Source organism: Nerophis lumbriciformis, linkage group LG16, assembly GCF_033978685.3.
Source record: "Nerophis lumbriciformis linkage group LG16, RoL_Nlum_v2.1, whole genome shotgun sequence".
Lineage (NCBI taxonomy): Eukaryota > Metazoa > Chordata > Actinopteri > Syngnathiformes > Syngnathidae > Nerophis > Nerophis lumbriciformis.
In genome coordinates, this window is record NC_084563.2 from 31,427,099 (window position 1) to 31,450,904 (window position 23,806).

General features: G+C 33.7%; 1 protein-coding gene across 2 annotated transcripts in view; it reads left to right on the forward strand.

Annotated features, from left to right (window-relative positions):
- Positions 1–6,116: 6,116 nt before the first annotated feature.
- Positions 6,117–23,806, forward strand: part of LOC133617181 (transcription activator BRG1-like) — a 57,093-nt gene continuing 39,403 nt past the window's right edge. The window contains exons 1-17 of one of the 2 annotated variants that reach the window (XM_061976989.1): positions 6,117–6,330; positions 6,632–6,846; positions 13,489–13,621; positions 13,696–14,229; positions 14,300–14,395; positions 15,058–15,316; positions 15,387–15,513; positions 15,579–15,752; positions 17,561–17,734; positions 17,793–17,966; positions 19,203–19,250; positions 19,315–19,445; positions 21,032–21,089; positions 21,157–21,269; positions 21,345–21,492; positions 23,494–23,657; positions 23,721–23,787. In XM_061976989.1, coding sequence (XP_061832973.1) covers positions 6,643–6,846; positions 13,489–13,621; positions 13,696–14,229; positions 14,300–14,395; positions 15,058–15,316; positions 15,387–15,513; positions 15,579–15,752; positions 17,561–17,734; positions 17,793–17,966; positions 19,203–19,250; positions 19,315–19,445; positions 21,032–21,089; positions 21,157–21,269; positions 21,345–21,492; positions 23,494–23,657; positions 23,721–23,787 — 2,604 coding nt within the window. In that variant the 5' untranslated portion in view covers positions 6,117–6,330; positions 6,632–6,642. The remainder of the gene's footprint in view (positions 6,331–6,631; positions 6,847–13,488; positions 13,622–13,695; positions 14,230–14,299; positions 14,396–15,057; positions 15,317–15,386; positions 15,514–15,578; positions 15,753–17,560; positions 17,735–17,792; positions 17,967–19,202; positions 19,251–19,314; positions 19,446–21,031; positions 21,090–21,156; positions 21,270–21,344; positions 21,493–23,493; positions 23,658–23,720; positions 23,788–23,806) is intronic. The other variant, XM_061976990.1, reaches the window with a different exon arrangement.

The window sequence follows — 23,806 nt, forward strand, 5'->3', positions numbered from 1 at the left end:
AGCAACGTTTTCTTTAGGGGGGAAAAGGAATAAAACTAATTAAATAAAAAGATAATGAAAATGTTTGATTGAAGGATGGATCTAAAGTTGATCTAGAGACGTAAGTGTTGAAAGTAAAAATAAATAAATACAATTATAATAATGCATGGATTATTTTTAACACTTTCATCCCCAATAATTTTAGTGGGAATTTTTTGTTGTTTTTTTTCAACTGTCTGCTCAAAAAATAATAATGATTCAAAATCAATGTTATGAATTATTGACTTATTTAAGGCTCCAATTACTTCACATTAAATATTACACTTGGAAATATTTTTTTGGGAAAAATATTGCATATTTTTGTGTCTGTCGTATAAAAAGCAACATTTTCTTTGGGGGGAAAAGGAAAAAAACAAACAAAAATAAAATAATTAAAATGTATGATTGAAGGATAGATCTGAAGCTGATCTAGAGACTTAAGTGTTGAAAGTGAAAATAAATAAAAGTAAAATGTATACATTATTTTTAACACCCAAAAAAAGAATAAAACAAACAAAAATAAAATAAATAAAGAATTAAAATGTATGATTGAAGGATAGATCAGAAGTTGATCTAAAGACGTAAGTGTTGGAAGTAAAAATTAATAAATACATTTAAATAATGCATGAATGATTTTTAACACTTTCATCCCCAAGAATTTTAGTGAGTTTGTTTTTTAACTGTCTTTGCTCAAAAAATAATAATGAATCAAAATCAATGTTATGAATTATTGACTTATTAAAGGCTCCAATTACTTCGCATGAAATATTACACTTGGAAACATTTTTTGGGGGGAAAAATATTGCATATTTTGTGTTTGTCGTATAAAAAGCAAGGTTTTCTTTAGGGGAAAAAAGAATAAAACAAACAAAAATAAAATAATTAAAATGTATGATTGAAGAATAGATCTGAAGCTGATCTAGAGACATAAGTGTTGAAAGTGAAAATAAATAAAAGTAAAATGTATACATTATTTTTAACACCTATTAGAATTTTAGTGGGATTTTTTTTTTTTTTTTAAATTGTCATTGCTCAAAAAATAATAATGAATCAAAATCAATCTTATTAATTTTTGACTTAATTAAGGCTCAAATTAATTCACATCAAATATTACACTTGTTAATATTTTTGGGGGGAACAATATTGCATATTGTATGTGTTTGCCTTATAAAAAGCAAAGTTTTCTTTGGGAAAAAAAGGAATAAAACAGACAAAAATAAAATAAATAAAGAATTAAAATGTATGATTGAAGGATAGATCAGAAGTTGATCTAAAGACGTAAGTGTTGGAAGTAAAAATGAATATATAAAATTTAAATAATGCATGAATTATTTTTAACAATTTCATCCCCAAGAATTTTAGTGAGATTTTGTTTTTTTAAACTATCTTTGCTCAAAAAATAATAATGAATCAAAATCAATGTTATGAATTATTGACTTATTTAAGGCTCCAATTACTTCACATCAAATATTACACTTGGAAATATTTATTTGGGGGAAAATATTGCATATTTTGTGTGTTTGTTGTATAAAAAGCAAAGTTTTGTTTGGGGGGAAAAAAAGGAATACTACAAACAAAAATAAAATAAATAAATAACTAAAATGTACGATTGAAGGATAGATCTAAAAATGTAAGTGTTGAAAGTAAAAATTAATAAATAAAATTAAAAATAATGCATTAATTATTTTTAACACTTTCATCCCCAAGAATTTTAGTGAGATTTTTTTTTTTTTTTTTTTTAACTGTGCTCAAAAAATAATAATGAATCAAAATCGATGTTATGAATTATTGACTTATTAAAGGCTCCAATTACTTCACATGAAATATTACACTTGGAAACATTTTTTTGGGGGAAAAATATTGCATATTTTGTGTTTGTCGTATAAAAAGCAAGGTTTTCTTTAGGGGAAAAAAGAATAAAACAAACAAAAATAAAATAATTAAAATGTATGATTGAAGAATAGATCTGAAGCTGATCTAGAGACATAAGTGTTGAAAGTGAAAATAAATAAAAGTAAAATGTATACATTATTTTTAACATCTATTAGAATTTTAGTGGGATTTTTTTTTTTTTTTTTAAATTGTCATTGCTCAAAAAATAATAATGAATCAAAATCAATCTTACTAATTGTTGACTTAATTAAGGCTCAAATTAATTCACATCAAATATTACACTTGTTAATATTTTTGGGGGGAACAATATTGCATATTGTATGTGTTTGCCTTATAAAAAGCAAAGTTTTCTTTGGGAAAAAAAAGGAATAAAACAGACAAAAATAAAATAAATAAAGAATTAAAATGTATGATTGAAGGATAGATCAGAAGTTGATCTAAAGACATAAGTGTTGGAAGTAAAAATGAATGAATAAAATTTAAATAATGCATGAATTATTTTTAACACTTTCATCCCCAAGAATTTTAGTGAGATTTTGTTTTTTTAAACTGTCTTTGCTCAAAAAATAATAATGAATCAAAATCAATGTTATGAATTATTGACTTATTTAAGGCTCCAATTACTTCACATCAAATATTACACTTGGAAATATTTTTTTGGGAAAAAATATTGCATATTTTGTGTTTGCCATATAAAAAGCAAAGTTTTCTTTTGGGTAAAAAGGAATAAAACAAATTTAAATAAAAAGATAATGAAAACGTATGATTGACAGATAGATCTAAAGTTAATCTAGAGACGTAAGTGTTGAAAGTAAAAATAAATAAATACAATTATAATAATGCATGGATTATTTTTAACACTTTCATACACAAGAATTTTAGTGGGATTTTTTTTTTTTTTTTTTTTTAAACTGTCATTGCTCAAAAAATAATGATTCAAAATCAATGTTATGTATTATTGACTTATTTAAACAAACAGTAGCTCTAACGGCCTTGACTTGACTCAGCAGCACCACCTGTTGGTGTAAAGTGTGAATTACTGGTGCGCTTAGTGCAAGTGTGTGGATCCCTCAGGGTGGAATAATACTGCTTTAAAAGTTTTAACTTGATGAAAATTGTACTTATACTTGTGAACCTTTTTTTATTGAAGACAATTGTTTTTATGCTTCCAAATCGTTTTTAATTGGGGGGGGGGGGAATTGTCGCAAATATATTTTTTTTTATTAAAGAAAATGTTCTTTTTACTTGCAAATTGTTTTTTAGTTAAAAAAATGTTTTTATAATGCAAAAGCCAAAAGCAGTGAAGTTGTCACGTTGTGTAAATGGTAAATAAAAAGAGAATACAACAAATCCTTTTCAACTTATATTCAATTGAATAGACTGCAAAGACAAGATATTTCATGTTCACACTGAGAAACTTTGTTATTTTTTGCAAATATTAGCTCATTTGGAATTTGATGCCTGCAACATGTTTCAAAAAAGCTGGCACAAGTGGCAAAAAAGAGTGAGAAAGTTGAGGAATGCTTATCAAACATTTATTTGGAACATCCCACAGGTGAACAGGCTAATTGGGAACAGGTGGGTGCCATGATTGGGTATAAAAGCAGCTTCCGTGAAATGCTCAGTCATTCACAAACAAGGATGGGATGAGGGTCACCACTTTGTCAACAAATGCCTGAGCAAATTGTTTAAGAACAACATTTCTCAAACAGCTATTGCAAGGAATTTAGGGATGTCACCATCTACATGCCATATCATCATCAAAAGGTTCAGAGAATCTGGAGAAATCACTGCATGTAAGCCATGATATTACGGACCTTCCATCCCTCAGGCGGTACTGCATCAAAAAGCAACATCGGTGTGTAAAGGATATCACCAGATGGGCTCAGGAACACTTCAGAAAACCACTGTCAGTAACTACAGTTGGTCGCTACATCTGTAAGTGCAAGTTAAAACTCTACTATGCAAAGCCAAAGCCATTTATCAACAACACCCAAAAACGCCGCCGGCTTTGCTGGGCTCGAGCTCATCTACAAACCCCGTTTCCATATGAGTTGGGAAATTGTGTTAGATGTTAATATAAACGGAATACAATGATTTGCAAATCCTTTTCAACCCATATTCAGTTGAATATGCTACAAAGACAACATATTTGATGTTCAAACTGATAAACTTTTTTTTTTTTTGCAAATAATCATTAACTTTAGAATTTGATGCCAGCAACACGTGACAAAGAAGTTGGGAAAGGTGGCAATAAATACTGATAAAGTTGAGGAATGCTCATCAAACACTTATTTGGAACATCCCACAGGTGAACAGGCTAATTGGGAAAAGGTGGGTGCCATGATTGGGTATAAAAGTAGATTCCATGAAATGCTCAGTCATTCACAAACAAGGATGGGGCGAGGGTCACCACTTTGTCAACAAATGCGTGAGCAAATTGTTGAACAGTTTAAGAAAAACCTTTCTCAACCAGCTATTGCAAGGAATTTAGGGATTTCACCATCTACGGTCCGTAATATCATCAAAGGGTTCAGAGAATCAGGAGAAATCACTGCACGTAAGCAGCTAAGCCTGTGACCTTCGATCCCTCAGGCTGTACTGCATCAACAAGCGATATCAGTGTGTAAAGGATATCACCGCATAGGCTCAGAAACACTTCAGAAAACCACTGTCAGTAACTACAGTTGGTCGCTACATCTGTAAGTGCAAGTTAAAGCTCTCCTAATCAAGGCGAAAACCGTTTATCAACAACACCCAGAAACGCCGTCGGCTTCGCTGGGCCTGAGCTCATCTAAGATGGACTGATACAAAGTGGAAAAGTGTTCTGTGGTCTGATGAGTCCACTTTTCAAATTGTTACTGGAAACTCTGGACGTTGTGTCTTCTGGAACAAAGAACCATCCGGACTGTTCTAGGCGCAAAGTGTAAAAGGCTGCATGTGTGATGGTATGGGGGTGTATTAGTGCCCAAGACATGGGTAACTTACACATCTGTGAAGGCACCATTAATGCTGAAAGGTACATACAAGTTTTGGAGCAACATATGTTGCCATCCAAGCAACGTTATCATGGACGCCCCTGCTTATTTCAGCAAGACAATGCCAAGCCACGTGTTACATCAACGTGGCTTCATAGTAAAAGAGTGCGAGTACTAGACTGGCCTGCCTGTAGTCCAGACCTGTCTCCCATTGAAAATGTGTGAAGGCTAAAATATGAGAAGGGAGACTGTTGAACAACTTAAGCTGTACATACAATTTTCTTTTTATGGATAAAAATGTTGAATCATTTTTTAATCAAAGAATAGTTTTTATACTTGATTAAATAAAACTGTTTTTATACTTGTAAATAATTTTTTATTGTTGTAAATTGTTTTTATACTTGCGAATCGTTTTTTTTTTACTTGCAGAAACAAGTTTTTACTCTCGAGAATCGTATTTTTAATTGAAGAAAATATTTTTTTTACTTGCAATTTTTTTTACGTGTATAAAACTGTTCTTGTAATTGCAATTTTTTTAATGAATCAAATTGTCTTTTTACTTGCAAATCGTTTTTAATTGCAGAAAATAGTTTTTCTACTTTTTTTTTTCACTTGCAGAAAAAAAATTGTATTCTCCAGAATCGTATTTTTAATTGAAGAAAATTGTGTTTTTACTTGAACAAAACAGTTTTTGTGTGTGCATTTTTTTAATGAATCAAATTATCTTTTTACTTGGATGGATGAATGTTTTGCAGAAAATAGTTTTTATACTTGCTAATCGTTTTTTGATTAAATAAAACGGATGGATGAATGGGTTTTTATACTTGCAAAAAAATGTTTTGGGGGAACAATTTTTTTATTTACTTGCTAATCTTTTATTTATTTGCAGAAAATTGTTTTTATTTTTGAAAATTGTTTTTATAATTTTTTTTACTTGAAGAATTTTTTTTTATACTTGCAAATATTTTTGCAAGTTTTCATACTTTTTTTAGGGGGGAAACAAATTATATACTTGCTAATCTTTTTTTTTTTCTTATTTGCAGAAAATTGTTTTTATTTTAGAAAAAAAAATGCATTTAAAAAAAAAAATTTTTGCAGAAAATGTTTTTTGTACCTGCAACTTGTTTTTTTTTTAAATTAGATAAAAATAGTTTTTACTTGCAAATTGTTCGGCGTAAAAACATTTTAGCAGTCCAGCGTGTTGACAGACATGAATAATATCCTCCCGTGCTTTTTGCACAAATCTCTCCCCTGACTGCACATCACGCCGCGGCGACGTCGTGGCCGTCCGCGCATGCGCATTGTCGCCGAGCGGTGACTAGACATTCGGTCATAAGCGCGGCGGCGCCGCTGGAGAAGAAGAAGAAGGTGCCAGAAGGAGGAGGCGAGTCCATCCATGGCCTCGACCGTCGAACACGTCGTCGCTTGAACGCCGAACGCGGTGAGTGTCATTATTGGCGGTGATGACGTCACCCAAAAAAACCCACGAAGGCGCGCGGACGTCTGTGCAGGATGTCAGCGTGTCGGTGCAGGTGCAGGTGGGTCAGGCGCCATTGCCCGCTGTCACGTCCCAGCACACAATATGAATCAATATTATGATTATTATTATTATTCATATTATTATTAGTATTAGGTGTGCGGTCAAGCTGTGCTAGTGCGTGGGTGATTCACGACGTCACGTGATCACTTTTTTTTTTTAATGCAATTTTTGCCACGGATAACGTGGCCCCTCCCCCCCACAGATCCTGCAGACATGTCCACCCCAGACCCCCCCATGGGAGGCAACCCTCGCCCCGGTCCGTCCCCAGGCCCAGGTCCCTCTCCCGGGGCCATGCTGGGCCCCAGCCCGGGTCCTTCGCCCGCAGGCTCCTCCCACAGCATGATGGGACCCAGCCCCGGACCCCCTCAGCCGGGCCCGTCAGGGTACGGCCAGGACAACATGCACGCCATGCACAAGGTCAGAACTGCAGCAAGTACTACTAAGTACTACTAAGTACTGCAGTATTAATATTAGCTACAGGATCATTCATTTGGACACCTGAGGACACAGGTGTCAAAGTCCAGGCTCGGAAGCCAAATGTTGCCCGCCACATCATTTTATGTGGCCCTCGAAAGTCTGGAAGTACTTTTTTATTTTTAAATTTAAAATATTAATACAAAAAAAAATCATAAAAATGAAATAAAAGAGCAAACGGGTAATTTTAGGTGAAAAAGGTGCAATGTTGACACTAAATAACACAAAACTGCCGTGCAAGCTGTTTCTTTCTTAAAAATTGCTCCTAAAATTGTACTTATCCACTTCAGAAGGGCCCGCCCTCTGAAGTGGAAACACATTAAAATGAAATTAAATAGGTAATTTTACTCCAATTCAATAATTAGTAGGGGTGTCAAAACAAAAAGATTTTCGAGTTAATTGTGATTCTTATTTGTAACGATTTTTAATCGATTAAAAATATTGAAAAATCGATCGAAAACAGAATTTATTTTTTTTTTTTTTCGGGTTAATCACGATTCTTATTTGTAGCTATTCTTAATCGATTAAAAATATTTTTTTAAAAATCGGTTGAAAAAAGAAAAACATATATATTTTTTTTTTGCAGAAACAAAAAATATTTTTATTGGAATTTTACAACTTTATTTATTTGAGTATTTTGTCCTGTAAGCACAACCTTTTACTTACTTTTTATTGACTAAATATAAAAGTACTTTCATAAAATTACAACTTTTTACCATACTTACTTTTTTATTGACTTACAATAATACAATAATTTTTTATAAAATTACAACTTTTTATTTAGTTTTATATTGACTAAATATAAAATTATTTTCATAAAACCACAACTTTTTCCTTACTTTTTTTATTGACTAAATATCCAATTATTTTCATAAAATTACAACTTTTTACTTTTTTATCGACTAGATATACAATAATTTTTTTTATAAAATTACAACCCTTTACTTACTTTTTTATTGAGTAAATATAATAATCACGATTCTTATTTGTAACGATTCTTAATCGATTAAAAAAAATCAAAAATCGATTAAAAAAGAAAAAAAAATGTTATGAAAAAACTTTTTCGAATTAGTCACGATTTTTATTGGTAACGATTTTTAATTGATTACAAAGAATCAACAATTGATTAAAATATATATATACAGTATATATATTTTTAAATTGTTTGTATTTTTTTTTTTTCTTAATCACAATTTTTATTTAAAACGATGCTTAATCGATTGAAAATAATCAAAAATCGATTTAAAAAAAGTAAATATTATTTTATAAATAAATAAAACCACAACTTTTCCTTATTTTTTTTATTGACTAAATATCCAATTATTTTCATAAAATTACAACTTTTTACTTTTTTATCGACTAAATATACAATAATTTTTTTATAAAATTACAACCTTTTACTTACTTTTTTATTGAGTAAATATAATAATCACGATTCTTATTTGTAACGATTCTTAATCGATTAAAAAAATCAAAAATCGATTAAAAAAGAAAAAAAAATGTTATGAAAAAACTTTTTCGAATTAGTCACGATTTTTATTGGTAACGATTTTTAATTGATTACAAAGAATCAACAATTGATTAAAATATATATATACAGTATATATATTTTTAAATTGTTTGTATTTTTTTTGACTTAATCACAATTTTTATTTATAACGATGCTTAATCGATTGAAAATAATCAAAAATCGATTTAAAAAAGTAAATATTATTTTTTAAATGTGTTTTATTTAATTTTTTTCAAGTTATTCACGATTCTTATTTGTATCGATTCTTAATCGATTACAAATAATCAAAAATTTATTAAAAAAATAAAAACATTTTAATATATATATATTTTCTTTAGTTAATCACTAATCTTTTAGGTAACGATTCTTAATCGATTAAAAATAATAAAAAATTGATTAAAACATTTCTTTAAACATTTTTTATTTAAATTATTATTTTTTTTAATCTGAGCAGCCACTCAGACAAATCATATGATGTTGATTATCTATATCTGCTGTACACATTACATTGACTTTAGAAAAGAGAAGTGTTAGATACTTCTCTTGTTGCCTTATCTCTATTTGACTTTATTAAATTTTTGAGTATAATTTTATTCAACAAAAACATTTTTTTTTAATTAAAAACAAGTGTCCTGGGCACTTTTAAAAAAAATTTTTATTTAAAAATACTAATACAAAAAAATCCCATAAAACGTGTAATAAAAGAGCTAATTTTAGGTGAAAAAGTTGCAATGTTGACACTAAATAACACAAAACTGCCGTGTAAGCTGTTTCTTTCTTAAAAATTGCTAAAAAAACAACAACTAATAATTAAAATAAATGTTGGTATGTATTGTTGGACCCAGTTGCTTGACATCAGGGGTTGTAAACCTTTTTGTTACAAATAAGAATCGTGATTAACTCGAAAAATAAATAAATACAAAAAATGTTTTTAATCGATTTAAATTTTAATTTTAATTTACAAACATTTTTCCACTACAGAGAGGCCCGGAGCCCATTCAAATAGTCACATTAAACTAAATGAATAATCTTACTCTTATTGTATAATTAGTAGGGGTGTCAAAACAAAATGATTTTCAAGTTATTCACGATTCTTATTTGTAACGATTCTTAATTGATTAAAAATAATCAAAAATCGATTAAAAAAGAAAAGAAAAAATATATATTTATATATAGTTAATCACGATTCTAATTTGTAACAATTCTTAATCGATTAAAAAGAATCAAAAATCGATTCAAAAAAGAAAAAGAAAATATTTTATTTTTTTCTGACTTAATCACGATTCTTATTTGTAACGATTCTTAATCGATTAAAAAGAAACAAAAATCAATTAAAAAAAGAAAAAAAATTGTGTTTTTATTTTTTTCTAGTTAATCACGGTTCTTATTTGAAATTATTCTTAATCGATTAATTAAAAATAATCTAAAATCAATTTAAAAAAGAATACAAGTGAAAAAAAATAAATCTCTAATAAATCACGATTCTTACTTGTAACGATTCTTAATCGATTAAAAAGAATGAAAAATAGATTAAAAAAAAAGAAAAAAAACTTTTTTAATTAAAAAAAATGTTTTAAAGTTAATCACTATTCTTATTTGTGACAATTCTTAATCGATGAAAAATAATCAAAAATCGATTAAAAAAAGTATATATATATATATAAAAATGTATATATATATATATATACGTATATATATATATATATATATATATATATATATATATACGTATATATATATATATATATATATATATATATATATATATATATATAATTTTTTCCCCCCTTTACATCAGTGTGTAAAGGATATCACCACATGGGCTCAGGAACACTTCAGGAAACCACTGTCAGTAACTACAGTTGGTCGCTACATCTGTAAGTGCAAGTTTAATCTCTACTATGCAAACCCAAAGCCATTTATCAACAACACCCAGAAACGCCGCCGGCTTCGCTGGGTCCGAGATCATCTAAGATGGACTGATGCAAAGTGGAAAAGTCTTCTGTGGTCTGACGAGTCCACATTTCAAATTGTTTCTGGAAACTGCGAATATCGTGTTCTCCGGAACAAAGAGGAAACAAACCACCCAGATTGTTATAGGCGCAAAGTGTAAAAGGCAGCATGTGTTATGGTATGGGGGTGTATTAGTGTAACTTACACATCTGTGATGGTATGGGGGTGCCATAAAACAGGGTTTTCTTTGACATAAAAGGGCATAAAACATAAAAAATAATCAAAACGTATAATATACTGATAGTTCTGAAGTCCATCTATAGACATTTAAGTGTTGAAAGTGATAACAAATATTAATATATGACGTATTTTTAACACTTTAATGACTGAGACCCTTTTGGGTCCCCGGGGCCTTTAACGTTCGCCAACATTGAGGGTCGCCCTAATGGTGACATTGTATATGGTAGTGGTTTGGAAAATGAAAAATAACAGAATGGCCCCCAGCATGTTTTCATTTTTCAGTGAGCGGAAAAAGTTTGCGTGTACTAAAACACGTGCAAACTTGATAGCGCACGCAAACCTGATCGACTAAACTTGTGAGCAGAGGGTTGCGTCTCTTAAGTGAGCAAAAGGAGCGTAGTTTGTTTTTCTTTATGAATATGCAGAATATATGCTGATAATCACAACTGATCATGGTCATTTTTTTGTTATTAAAAATAAATACTTAAATATTTGCTTGTCACCTCCTATTTTACTTAATACAAATGGCTGAATTTCCTGTCAATACAGGAAAGTGATTGCGTAATCCTTAACAATTAGCTGGCCCTTTCTCAGCACTTTTGCGTCTTTGCCGCACTGTCCACTAGGGAAATCTCTCCTCGCCATGCAGAGCAGGGGGCATCTCCAAGATGTTGTCCAGTTTGCCATTTACTCCAAAATCGCAGCTTTACGGTACCTTGAACGGCGCTCGGCATCTTCCAATTTGTCGACACGCCAAGGCGACGCTTACGCCAATTAGCAGATGTCCTGTTATCGTGTCTTGTTTTGTCGAGAGGCCAGTTGATCGATCCCTTCGTTTGGACTTTGGAGAGCAGTGCAAAACGAGGCTACAAGACAGTTGAGACAAGACAAAGAAGCAAGCGAACGACCCATCAGGAGTTTTGTCTGTCTGGCTTTCCACGCCTCAACATGAAACTAAAACTTAACTTAAGAATTGAAAGTGAAACTTAACTTCAGGCTTAGCGCACACATTCTCCTCCATGACATCATTAATGATGATACATACGTGTTTTCATGGTGTTTATCTCCTTGTCGCAGATTGAAGGTCACTTCTGAGGGTTTATTTTGCTAAAAAGGAGGAAAGATTTTCCCTGACAAGTCTGTAAAAAGGAGTAAGTACAAACTTTACCAATGCCAGCGCTGGAGAGACCACCAAGCCGTCTAAAGTCTGGAGCGTTCTCTCAAATGGTTGCCCTCCTCATAGGCTTTTGTCCAACTTGCTGCCCTAGCCTCGGAGGAGATCGAAACCGAAAGTTAACTCAGTGTGTGTGTGTGTGTGTGTGTGTTGCACACTCTGCCCCAAGGTTAGAAAATATTCACCTGCCATCAACAAATTGTCTTCGAGCAAAATTAATTTTTTATTTATTTTCAGTGAAATAAGAACCGCTCAATTAAAATGTTAAAAAATCAAATTTCTTAGCTCCCGGATTTGATGGCTCTTCTTTGAGCACCGTTGTTTCAAAACCAGCAGTTTTTTCACAACTGGTTTTTGCGTCCAGGTCAGGAGTGACAGGGAGAAAAGCTCTGTATCGCCCGGGGAGAAGCATCAGCACCCCCACTCGTCTTTTTCACACATTTTTGTCGGAAATTATATTTAACACAGGCAGTAAAACGGCCGATCAGACAAAACGTCAGTCATCGTGGGGGCGGCATAGCTCAGTTGGTAGAGCGGCCGTGCCAGCAACTTGAGGGTTCTGGGTTCGATCCCCGCTTCTGCCATCCTAGTCACAGCCTAGTTATATTGTAAAACTTACAAACGTTGCTTGGAGTGATGAATGAAGGATCCATACGAGTGTTTTGGAACAGTGTTTTTCAAGCAGATGATCTAATTTCACATATTTGGGTTAAAATTATTTTTTGCAAAGCAGTAATTATAATCTACAAATGATGTGTTGTTGTTGAGTGTCGGTGCTGTCTAGAGCTCGTGTAATACTCTTCCATATCAGTAGGTGGCAGCCGGTAGCTAATTGCTTTGTAGATGTCGGAAACAGCGGGAGGCAGTGTGCAGGTAAAAATGTGTCTAATGCTTAAACCAAAAATAAACAAAAGGGGAGTGCCCCTAAGAAAAGGCATTGAAGCTTAGGGAAGGCTATGCAGAACCAAACTAAAACTGAACTGGCTACAAAGTAAACAAAAACAGAATGCTGGACGACAGCAAAGACTTACTGTGGAGCAAAGACGGCATCCACAATGTACACCCGAACATGACATGACAATCAACAATGTCCCCACAAAGAAGGATAAAAACAACCGAAATATTCTTGATTGCTAAAACAAAGTAGATGCGGGAAATATCGCTCAAAGGAAGACATGAAACTGCTACAGGGAAATACCAAAAAAAGAGAAAAAGCCACCAAAATAGGAGTGCAAGACAAGAAGTAAAACACTACACACAGGAAAACAGCAAAAAAGTCCAAATAAGTCAGGGTGTGATGTGACAGGTGGTGACAGTACACCTACTTTGAGACAAGAGCTATAGTGATGCATGCTTGGTTATGCTTTAAAGTCATATCCAACAATTGCGACAACAACTTTTTACTGTCAACTGAGTTTCGTTTTTGAAAAGATTTCTACTGGTGGTGTGCCTCCGCATTTTTTCAACACAAAAAAAGTGCCTAGGCTCAAAAAAGTTTGAAAAACACTGATGTAGAAGAGCTCTGAACTAAAGGGCAATGCAGCACCTGCAGTGAGTGAACTCGTCCAAAAGATGGCGCAAAGAATAATCCATAAATTAATTGCACCGTTTTATAAGCTGCTGGGTTCAAAGCGTAGGAAAAATGCAGCTTTTAGTCCGGAATTTGCATACATTTGCATATGTCTGAAGTTTTTTGTTGTGTTTCCAGCCAATGGAGGCCATGCATGACAAGAGTTTGAGCGAGGAGGCTCGCTTCAGTCAGATGAAAGGAATGTCCGTGAGAGCGGGCGGGCACAGTGGTATGGCCCCCCCACCCAGTCCTCTGGACCAGCACTCACAAGGTCGGCAAATCAAGCACTTCCATTTGCTCCCGATGTCCGTGTCCCGGTCTCCAACATGTCTCCGTGTCCTCCAGGCTATCACTCCCCATTAGGCGGCTCAGATCATTCCAGTCCGGTACCGTCAAACGGTCCCCCATCCGGACCTCTACTTCCATCCTCTTCCTCATCTTCCTCTTCCATCGGCCCCGGCTCTGGATCCACACCATTGGAAGGTCCCACTGGAGACCAGCACACCCTGGGCCCCAACAACCGCCCCGGAACACTCGGAAGTGCAGGGCCCGGTCCCAGTCCTGGACCGAGTCTGAGCTCCACTGTGCCCAGCCTCGTGGCAGGCCTTGAATCGTCCAGTGGCCTCTCCGGACCTGGAGGTCCCGGGGGCCCCGGGGGCCCCGGGGGTCCCACTCCTTTCAACCAGAGCCAGCTGCACCAACTGAGAGCTCAGATCATGGCCTACAAGATGCTGGCCCGGGGTCAGCCCCTGCCAGACCACCTCCAGATGGCCGTGCAAGGGAAGAGGCCCATGCCCGGGATGCAGCAGCCCATGCAGAGCTTGGCCCAGGGAGGTGGACCACCAGGACCGATGGGTTCCGGCTACGGTCGAGCTCATGGTGAGTCGGGGCTCCCAATCCGTTTTTATTACAAAAAACTCAATTCAACCCTAAAAACTGTTCCTTCTAGGAATGATGGGCCCCAATATGCCCCCACCGGGTCCGTCAGGGAGCCTAGCTGGGATGCAAGTACAAAACCACAACGGACCAAAGTCTTGGCCTGAAGGTTCGGCTGTTTAAATTCATAAAACTAACGTGTTACCAAAAAGGTGAAAAAAATTTTCAGCAAGCTGCTGAGGTAGTGACCTTCTGTGTCAGCATGTCTGTGATCTTTTCTAAATTATTTTTTTAATATTTTGTTTTATTTTATTTCATGTATTAATATTATTATTTATTTTTTTAACATTATTATAGTTATTTTTTAAATTTTATTATTATTATTATTATTTTTTTTTTCTATTTTTCCTCTGCCTGAGGGGGAGGATTCGACAGGGCAGTTGCTGGATGTTCCATCTCCATTGTTGAGGTCCCTGCATGTGGGGTTGTTCCCGTGGCCCCGTGCTGGGCGGTCCTGCTTGGGTGGGGTGGCCTGGGGCGGGCCCCGCCGTGCTCTCCGGAGGCAGGGGGTGGGGGGTTTGGGCTAGTGGGGGCCCGGTTGCTGGTGGGGCGGGGGCGGTCTTCCCGTCCGGTTGCGGGGAGTCTTTGGGCCCCTCGGGGCGGGGCGTCCCGCCTTTCTGCCCGTGTGGGGTGTGGTCCCTCGCTGGCTGTCCCCTGCTTCTCCTGTGCCTTGTCCTCTGCCAGCCTGCTTGTCTCTTTAGTAGACTTAATAAATGTGAGGTCTGTGATTTGGTCCAAGTTTCAAGTTTTGATTGCATCACTTTGTTCCAGGTCCCATGGTAAACGCGGCAGCTCCGTCCAACGCCCCCCAAAAACTGATCCCTCCTCAACCTACGGGCCGACCCTCTCCCGCTCCACCCTCAGTCCCCCCCGCCGCCTCCCCCGTCATGCCACCGCAGACCCAGTCCCCCGGCCAGCCGGCGCAGCTTCCGACCATGATGCCTTACCACGGCAAGCAGAGCCGCATCACCCCCATTCAGAAACCCTGCGGTCTGGACCCGGTGGAGATCCTGCAGGAGCGGGAGTACAGGTATCGGCATCTTCCGGTCTCACTCGGAATCCTACGGGAAGAACTGTGACGTGTGATCACCCCGCTGCAGGTTACAGGCGCGCATCACTCATCGCATCGTGGAGCTGGAGAACCTGCCGGGCTCCCTGGCAGGAGACTTACGCACCAAAGCCACCATCGAACTCAAAGCTCTGCGGCTTCTCAACTTCCAGAGACAAGTAAACACCAACACTTTTCAACGCTGCTCCTTCGTGTTTGTAACGCTCTGTGTGCGCCCGCCAAGCTGCGACAGGAAGTGGTGGTCTGCATGCGTCGCGACACGGCCCTGGAAACGGCCCTGGACGCCAAGGCCTACAAACGCAGCAAACGACAAAGCCTGCGAGAGGCGCGCATCACCGAGAAACTGGAGAAGCAGCAGAAGATCGAACAGGAGCGCAAACGCAGACAGAAACATCAGGTTTGATTTTCTTGGCACTCCCTCTTTATATCCAAACTTTCATCAAAGAAAATATTTTTATTGGAATTTTACAACTTTATTTATTTGAGTATTTTGTCCTGTAAGTAAAACCTTTTACTTACTTTTTATTGACTAAATATAAAAGTAAATTACAACTTTTTACCGTACTTACTTTTTTATTGACTTACAATAATACAATAATTTTTTATAAAATTACAACTTTTTATTTAGTTTTATATTGACTAAATATAAAATTATTTTCATAAAACCACAACTTTTTCCTTACTTTTTTTATTGACTAAATATCCAATTATTTTCATAAAATTACAACTTTTTACTTTTTTATCGACTAAATATACAATAATTTTTTTATAAAATTACAACCTTTTACTTACTTTTTTATTGAGTAAATATAAAATTATCATAAAATTACAACTTTTTACTTACTTTTTATTGACTAAATATAAAAAATGTTCATAAAATTACAACTTTTTACTTACTTTTTTTATTGACTAAATATACAATTATTTTCATAAAATTACAACTTTTTAATTTTTTATTGACTAAATATAAAATTATTTTCATAAAATTACAACTTTTTACTTACTTTTTTATTGACTAAATATAAGATTTACAACTTTTTTTTACTTTTTACCGTACTTACTTTTTTATTGACTAAGTATACAATTTTTTTTAAATAAAATTACGTTTTATTTACTTTTATATTGACTAAATATAAAATTATTTTCATCAAACCACAACTTTATCCTTACTTTTTTATTGACTTAATATACAATTATTTTCATAAAATTACAACTTTTTACTTTTTTATTGACTAAATATGCAATAATTTTTTATAAAATTACAACCTTTTACTTACTTTTTTATTGAGTAAATATAACATTCTCATAAAATTACAACTTTTTACTTACTTTTTATTGACTAAATATAAAATAATTTTCATAAAATTACAACTTTTTTATTGAGTAAATATACAATTATTTTCATAAAATTACAACTTTTTACTTATTTTTTGTTGACTAAATATAAAATTATTTTCAAAAATTACAACTTTTTACTTAAATTTTTATTGACTAAATATACAATTATTTTCATAAAATTACAACTGTTTAATTTTTTATTGACTAAATATAAAATGATTTTCATAAAATTACAACTTTTTACATACTTCTTTATTGACTAAATATAAAATGTACAAGTTTTTTACTTAACTTTTTATTGACTAAATATAAACTACTATTCCAAGACTTTATTTCTCCCAAAATGAAGACAATGTTCTCCTATTTATTGTTTATTCAATATTATGAACATATACAGTAGAAAGGTCAGACTTATTAGCCTTCAGGTAATTTAAGAAGAACTAAAAAAACAGGTAAATCTATGCTAAATTTAAAAAAAAATGTAAATAATAATAATTCCTTTTTTTTGTATTAGTACAACATTATACTCTGAAATTCATTACTTAATTCTCCTAAAATTGTGTATAATTTTTTAAAACTTTTAAAGTTTTTATTCATGTAAAAATGTATCTTTATCATCATAAAATTACGGCTATTTTCTCCCAAAATGAAGATTTTTTTCTTTTACTATTACAACGTTTCTTCTCAATATAAAGACCATTACTTGATGTGTGCTTTGTGTTGATGCTAGTATCAATTATAACTGACCATCGATGATATATTATATGATATCATTGTGTATATAATATATATTCAATATAAATCTGGTATTGATTTGATCCCCTTAGTTCAAGTAAATACAAGTTTTGGTCAATGTTGTGACTGTAGGAGTACCTGAACAGCATCCTGCAGCATGCCAAAGACTTCAAGGAGTACCATCGCTCCATCACGGGCAAACTCCAGAAACTGACCAAAGCCGTGGCCACCTACCACGCCAACACGGAGCGGGAGCAGAAGAAGGAGAACGAGCGCATCGAGAAGGAGCGCATGAGGAGACTAATGGTAACATCTTTGCACCCACCTTGGAGACGGTCCTCCTCACATGCCGCCGTCTCCCCAGGCCGAGGACGAGGAGGGCTACCGCAAACTGATCGACCAGAAGAAGGACAAGCGCCTGGCCTACTTGCTGCAGCAGACCGACGAGTACGTGGCCAACCTCACCGAGCTGGTCAGAGCGCACAAGGCGGCACAGGCTCTCAAGGAGAAGAAGAAGAAGAAAAAGAAGAAGAAGAAGGTATGAAGATGTGTCCACATCAGGGCTGTCCAAACTGTTTGACTTGAGGGCATGTGTATATATATGTATATATATATATACACATATACTTGTCCAGGGTGTACCCCGCCTTCCGCCCGATTGTAGCTGAGATAGGCTCCAGTGCCCCCCGCGACCCCGAAGGGAATAAGCGGTAGAAAATGGATGGATGGATGGATATACACATATATACATACATATATATGTATGTATATACATATATGCATCCATATATACATACATATGTATGTATATACATATATGTACTGTATATGTATGTATGTATATATGTAAATATGTGTGTATATATTATGTGTACAGTATATATGTAAATATGTGTATATATATGTATATATATATGTGTATACTGTATATGTGTATATATATATGTGTGTGTATATATGTATGTGTATATGTATATATAAGTGTAAACATTTATATATATATATATGTATATATGTGTGTATATGTATATATGTATATATAAGTGTATATATGTATATATATATATATATGTGTGTGTGTATATGTGTGTGTATATGTATATATGTGTATACATGTATATGTATATATGTGTATATATGTATATGTGTATATATGTTTATATACGTATGCATGTATGTATGTAAATATATGTGTATATATATATATATATATATATATATATATATATAAAACTTTTGATCAAATTGTGTTACCTGTGATCAATAACGAGGAGGCGGCTCCGCTGCCCTCGCTATGGTGCAGACACGACGGCTGTGTGGGAAGGCGAATGTGGCCCGGGGGGGGGGGTCAGTGTTGGTGTCGGTAATGCACGGGAGGGCAGGAAGGGTATAACTATTAAAGAGAGCATAAAATGATATATCGGTATGCTTGTCTCAAATATACCTCTTTCTAAAATATACCGGTATTACTCATAAAACCAGTACAACTCATAATACCGGTATAACGCCCAGCCTTAGCAGGAGATTTAAATGCATGGAATTTCGAATTATGTTGTATTGGAAATTTTCTCATCAAGTAGTCAAACAAAAGTGTCTTTCTTATGACACGACAACACGACAGTTTAGACAATGGTGCACTGTTAACGGCAATGATGAAGCCGACTTTTTCAAAATGAGCAACAAGAAGGCAGAAGAGTGAGCAGGTTGTGTTGACTTTTTGTGTTAGTTTATTTGCGCCACAACATTAGGGACAGCAGTGTTTCTTCTGTGGCAGGTGGAGAGTCCTGAAGGACAAGCCCCAGTTCTAGGTCCTGATGGAGAGGTGAGCAAAAGTCAATATTGTTCTTTAGTACGAAGGTCAGGACTAATGGGACTCCCCCCTGCAGCCTCTGGACGAGACCAGTCAGATGAGTGACTTACCTGTGAAGGTGATCCACGTGGACAGTGGCAACATCTTGACCGGGGTGGACGCTCCCAAGGCGGGACAGCTGGAGACCTGGCTGGAGATGAACCCTGGGTAACCAAGACTTTATTACGCAGAGCACATGAGAGCGGACTGGATGAGTTCAATCCACATGTGCACGCGTTGTTACGGTTACTGCAAGAGTACGACATGCACATAAACGGTAAGATGAATGATTTATAAGTAAAAACTAATTATAAAACGATTTGCAAATATATTTTCTTCATTTTATTTATCTCAAAAAATATTATTTGCAAGTAAAAAAAACTATTTACCATTAAAAAACTATTTTATTTAATTTAAAAAAATTATTTGCAAGTATAAAAACGATTTTCTTCAATTCAAAAAACAATTCTGCAAGTTAAAAAAAAACTATTTGCAATTAAACAATTTCATTTAATTTTAAAAATGATTTGCAAGTTTAGAAAATATTTTCTTCAATTAAAAAAATATTTTCAAGGAAAAAACAATTGTATTAATTTAAAACAATTATTTGCAAGTAAAAAAAAAAACTATTTACCATTAAAAAAACTATTTTATTTAATTTTAAAAATTATTTGCAAGTAAAAAAAAGTATTTACCATTAAAAAAACTATTTTACAATTTTAAGTAAAAAAAAAGTGCAATTAAACTATTTTATTTAATTTTTAAAATGATTTGCAAGTAAAAACCTATTTACTGATAAACAGTTTTATATTTTTTCAATTCAAAAAACAATCTACAATTAAACAATTTTATTTAATTTTTAAAATGATTTGCAAGTTTAGAAAATATTTTCTTCAATTAAAAAAATATTTTCAAGTAAAAAACAATTTTATTTAATTCAAAAAAATTATTTGCAAGTAAAAACAAATGCTGCAAGTAAAAAAACAATTGACCATTAAAAAACATTTATATATATATATATATATATATATATATATATATATATATATATATATATATATATATATATATATATATATATATATATATATATATATATATATATATATAATTATAATAAATAAAATGGCATAGGAGGTTCTTAACCTTTTTGACCCCAGGGCCCAACTTTTCCACTACAGAGGGGCCCGGGACCCCACTCAAATATTAACACTGAATTAGTAATCTTGCGCTTCATTTTAATCGTATTCAATATTCTTATCTAACCTACTAACAGTTGAATTTAGTTTGGCAAATGATATAAAAGCATGTGTTCATCGCAAAGATTATTATTTTTTGAACACATAGGTCAGGCTGATTAGAAAAATTATTAATCATCAAATATACTAAATAAGAAGGGACACAAAAATAACTGACACACAATAAATGTACATACAATTATGTTGTGCTCGAATAAAATTAATGTGCAAATGTAAATACAGTTTCACCACTTTAGTCATATTTTTTGCACTTGAGTAACATCTTTATGACTTCAGCTCCAGACTTCTTCTGTTTGTCTGATATTGTCATTACTGCCACAAGTGGTGGAAAAGTGTATTACAACTACGGTCCACACGGACCACGACTAAGAAACAGAATAGTATTTTTGGCGGCCCTATGGTGAAGAAACACGGGTTTACGAGCGTAAATTCCACCACAAGCTTGAAAGTCCAGTGCTTAAACACTAAAAGTGTCCCGACTGTGTGTTGGTCTAGTTATGAGGTGGCTCCGCGCTCTGACAGTGAAGACAGTGAGGATGAAGAGGAGGAGGAGGTGAGGTCTGGGTTCTTCACATGAGGAGCGCTTCACACGTCACCCAACGTCATTTTGTGATGTGCAGCAGGAGGAGGAGGAGGAACATCAGCCTTCAGCAACACCAGCAGATGACAAGAAGAAGATTCCTGACCCCGACTGCGAGGACGTGTCCGAAGTGGACGTGCGACACATCATCGAGTAAGCGCGCTAACTACCTGGCTATCGCTTCTCCTGGCGTGGAGATGGAGGCTCTCACGTGTACTTCCTGTGCAGGCACGCCAAACAGGACGTGGATGACGAGTACAGCGGCGCCGCGTTTGCCCGAGGACTTCAGTCGTACTACGCGGTGGCACACGCCGTGACGGAGAAGGTGGAAAGACAGTCCACTTTCTTGATAAACGGACAACTCAAACAGTACCAGGTAAACAAGCCGAGGAAGTCTGGAGCTGAAGTCAAAGAGAAATGTGATAAGCGCAAAAATTATGACTAAGTGTTGAAACTGTATTTACATTTTATTGACCATTTATTTAAGAAACTTATATATTATCATTATTTATTATTAATTTAGTTCGAATATATTTATTTTAGCGCTGCGTAATTGTATGTAAATTTATTTTTAATCAGTTTTTATAGGTCCCTTTTTTTGCAGTTTTTAATTTAATTTTGTAATCAGTCTGACCTGAGCCTTGATAATAATCTTTGTGATTAACACATGATTTTATATCATTTATCCTGTTAAACTGTGATCAGGTTAGATATAATTATTGAATATGATTAAAATCAAGAGTAAGATGACTAATTCAGTCTTAATATTTGAGTTGGGCCCCGAGGTCGGAAGGGTTAAGATCCCCTTAGCTGCAGTTGCATTCTTCCTGGGATCCAACAAACTTATGCATACAAAAATAAAAACACCTTATTCAGCAACAAAAAATCATTACATTTCAAAATAAAACAACACATGAAGCATCATATTATTCCAGCACATAAACAGTCTGTTTTAAATGGCATATACATATATACCTACATACATTTACTGTACAGTACCTCAACTTACGAGCTAAATTGGTTCTGCGACAGAGCTCTTAACTTAAAACGCTTGTATCTCAAATTAACATCGCCAATTAATTGAAATCAATTTAACTGATGCACAACTTTAACATGTAACATTCCCTTTAAAAAGATAAACATACTTCAAGCAATTAAAAAAATATATTTTATTTAATTTTCAAAAAATGATTTGCAAATATGAAAACTATTTTCTTCAGTTCAAAAAATGATTCGAAAGTTAAAAAAAAATGTTTTAATTAAAAATAATGATTTCGCAAATAAAACTTTTTTTATTTATTTAATAAACTCGTAAGTTAAAAACTAATTTTGCCATTAAAAAAACAATTGTATTTAATTATCAATTGATTTGCAAATATAAAATGTATTTCCTTCAGTTAAAAAATGATTTGCAAGTAAAACAATGTTTTTATTTAATTAAAAATTATTCGCAAGTAAAATTCTTTTTTTTTTTATTTAATAAAAATAAATAAAAATTGCCAGTAAAAACAAATTTTGCAAGTAAAAAAACAATTCCCCATTAGAAAACAATTGTATTTATTTATTAAATGATTTGCAAGTATAAAAACGATTTACTTCAGTTCAAAAAATGATTTGTAAGTAAAGAAAATTGTTTTTTTAATAAAAAAAATTATTTGCAAGTAAAAACACATTTTATATTTAATTAAAAATAATGATTCGCAATTAAAATATATATTTTTTAATTGAATAAAAAAGTAAAAACAAATATTGCAAGTAAAAAAACAATTTGCCAATAAAAAACTATTTTATTTAATTATTAAATGATTTGCAAGTAGAACAACTAATTCTTTCAGTTCAAAGAATGATTCGCAAGTAAAAAAAAAAAAATGTATTTCATTAAAAAAATTGTTCGCAAGTAAAACAAATTATTGCAAGTATGAAAACCATTTTCTCCAGTTAAAAAAATTATTCGCAAATTTAATTTTTTTTTATTTATTACAAAATAATGATTTGCAAGTAAAAAAATGTTTTTATAATTTATTTAATAATAATAATAAAAAAATCGCAAGTAAAAAATCAATTTGCCATCCAAAAATTATTTAATTTAATTATTAAATGATTTGCAAGTAAAACAACTATTTCCTTCAGCTCAGAAAATGATTTGCAAGTTAAAAAAACCAAAAATTTTATTTAATAAAAAAGAAATATTCGCAAGTAAAAACAAAATCTGCAAGTAAAAACAAAATCTGCAAGTAAAAAAAAGATTTGCAAGTATAAAAACTTTTGTTCAATTAAATTAAAAATTGCAAGTAAAAAACATTTTTCTTCAGGTGCAAGAATGATGTCACCTCTATGATGTAGTTGTGGTGTGTTCAAGTGCGTGCGTGTGCGTCAGGTCAAAGGTCTGGAGTGGTTGGTGTCGCTCTACAACAACAACCTCAACGGCATCCTGGCAGATGAAATGGGTCTGGGCAAAACCATCCAGACCATCGCGCTCATCACACACCTCATGGAGCACAAGCGCCTCAACGGACCCTACCTCATCATCGTGCCCCTCTCGTGAGCCCCATCTCCTTCCTGGTCTACACCCGGCCCTCTGACTTCCTGTCTTCTCACCCACAGGACTCTCTCCAACTGGGTCTACGAGTTTGACAAGTGGGCGCCGACGGTGGTCAAAGTGTCCTACAAGGTGACTTTTCACCATGCTG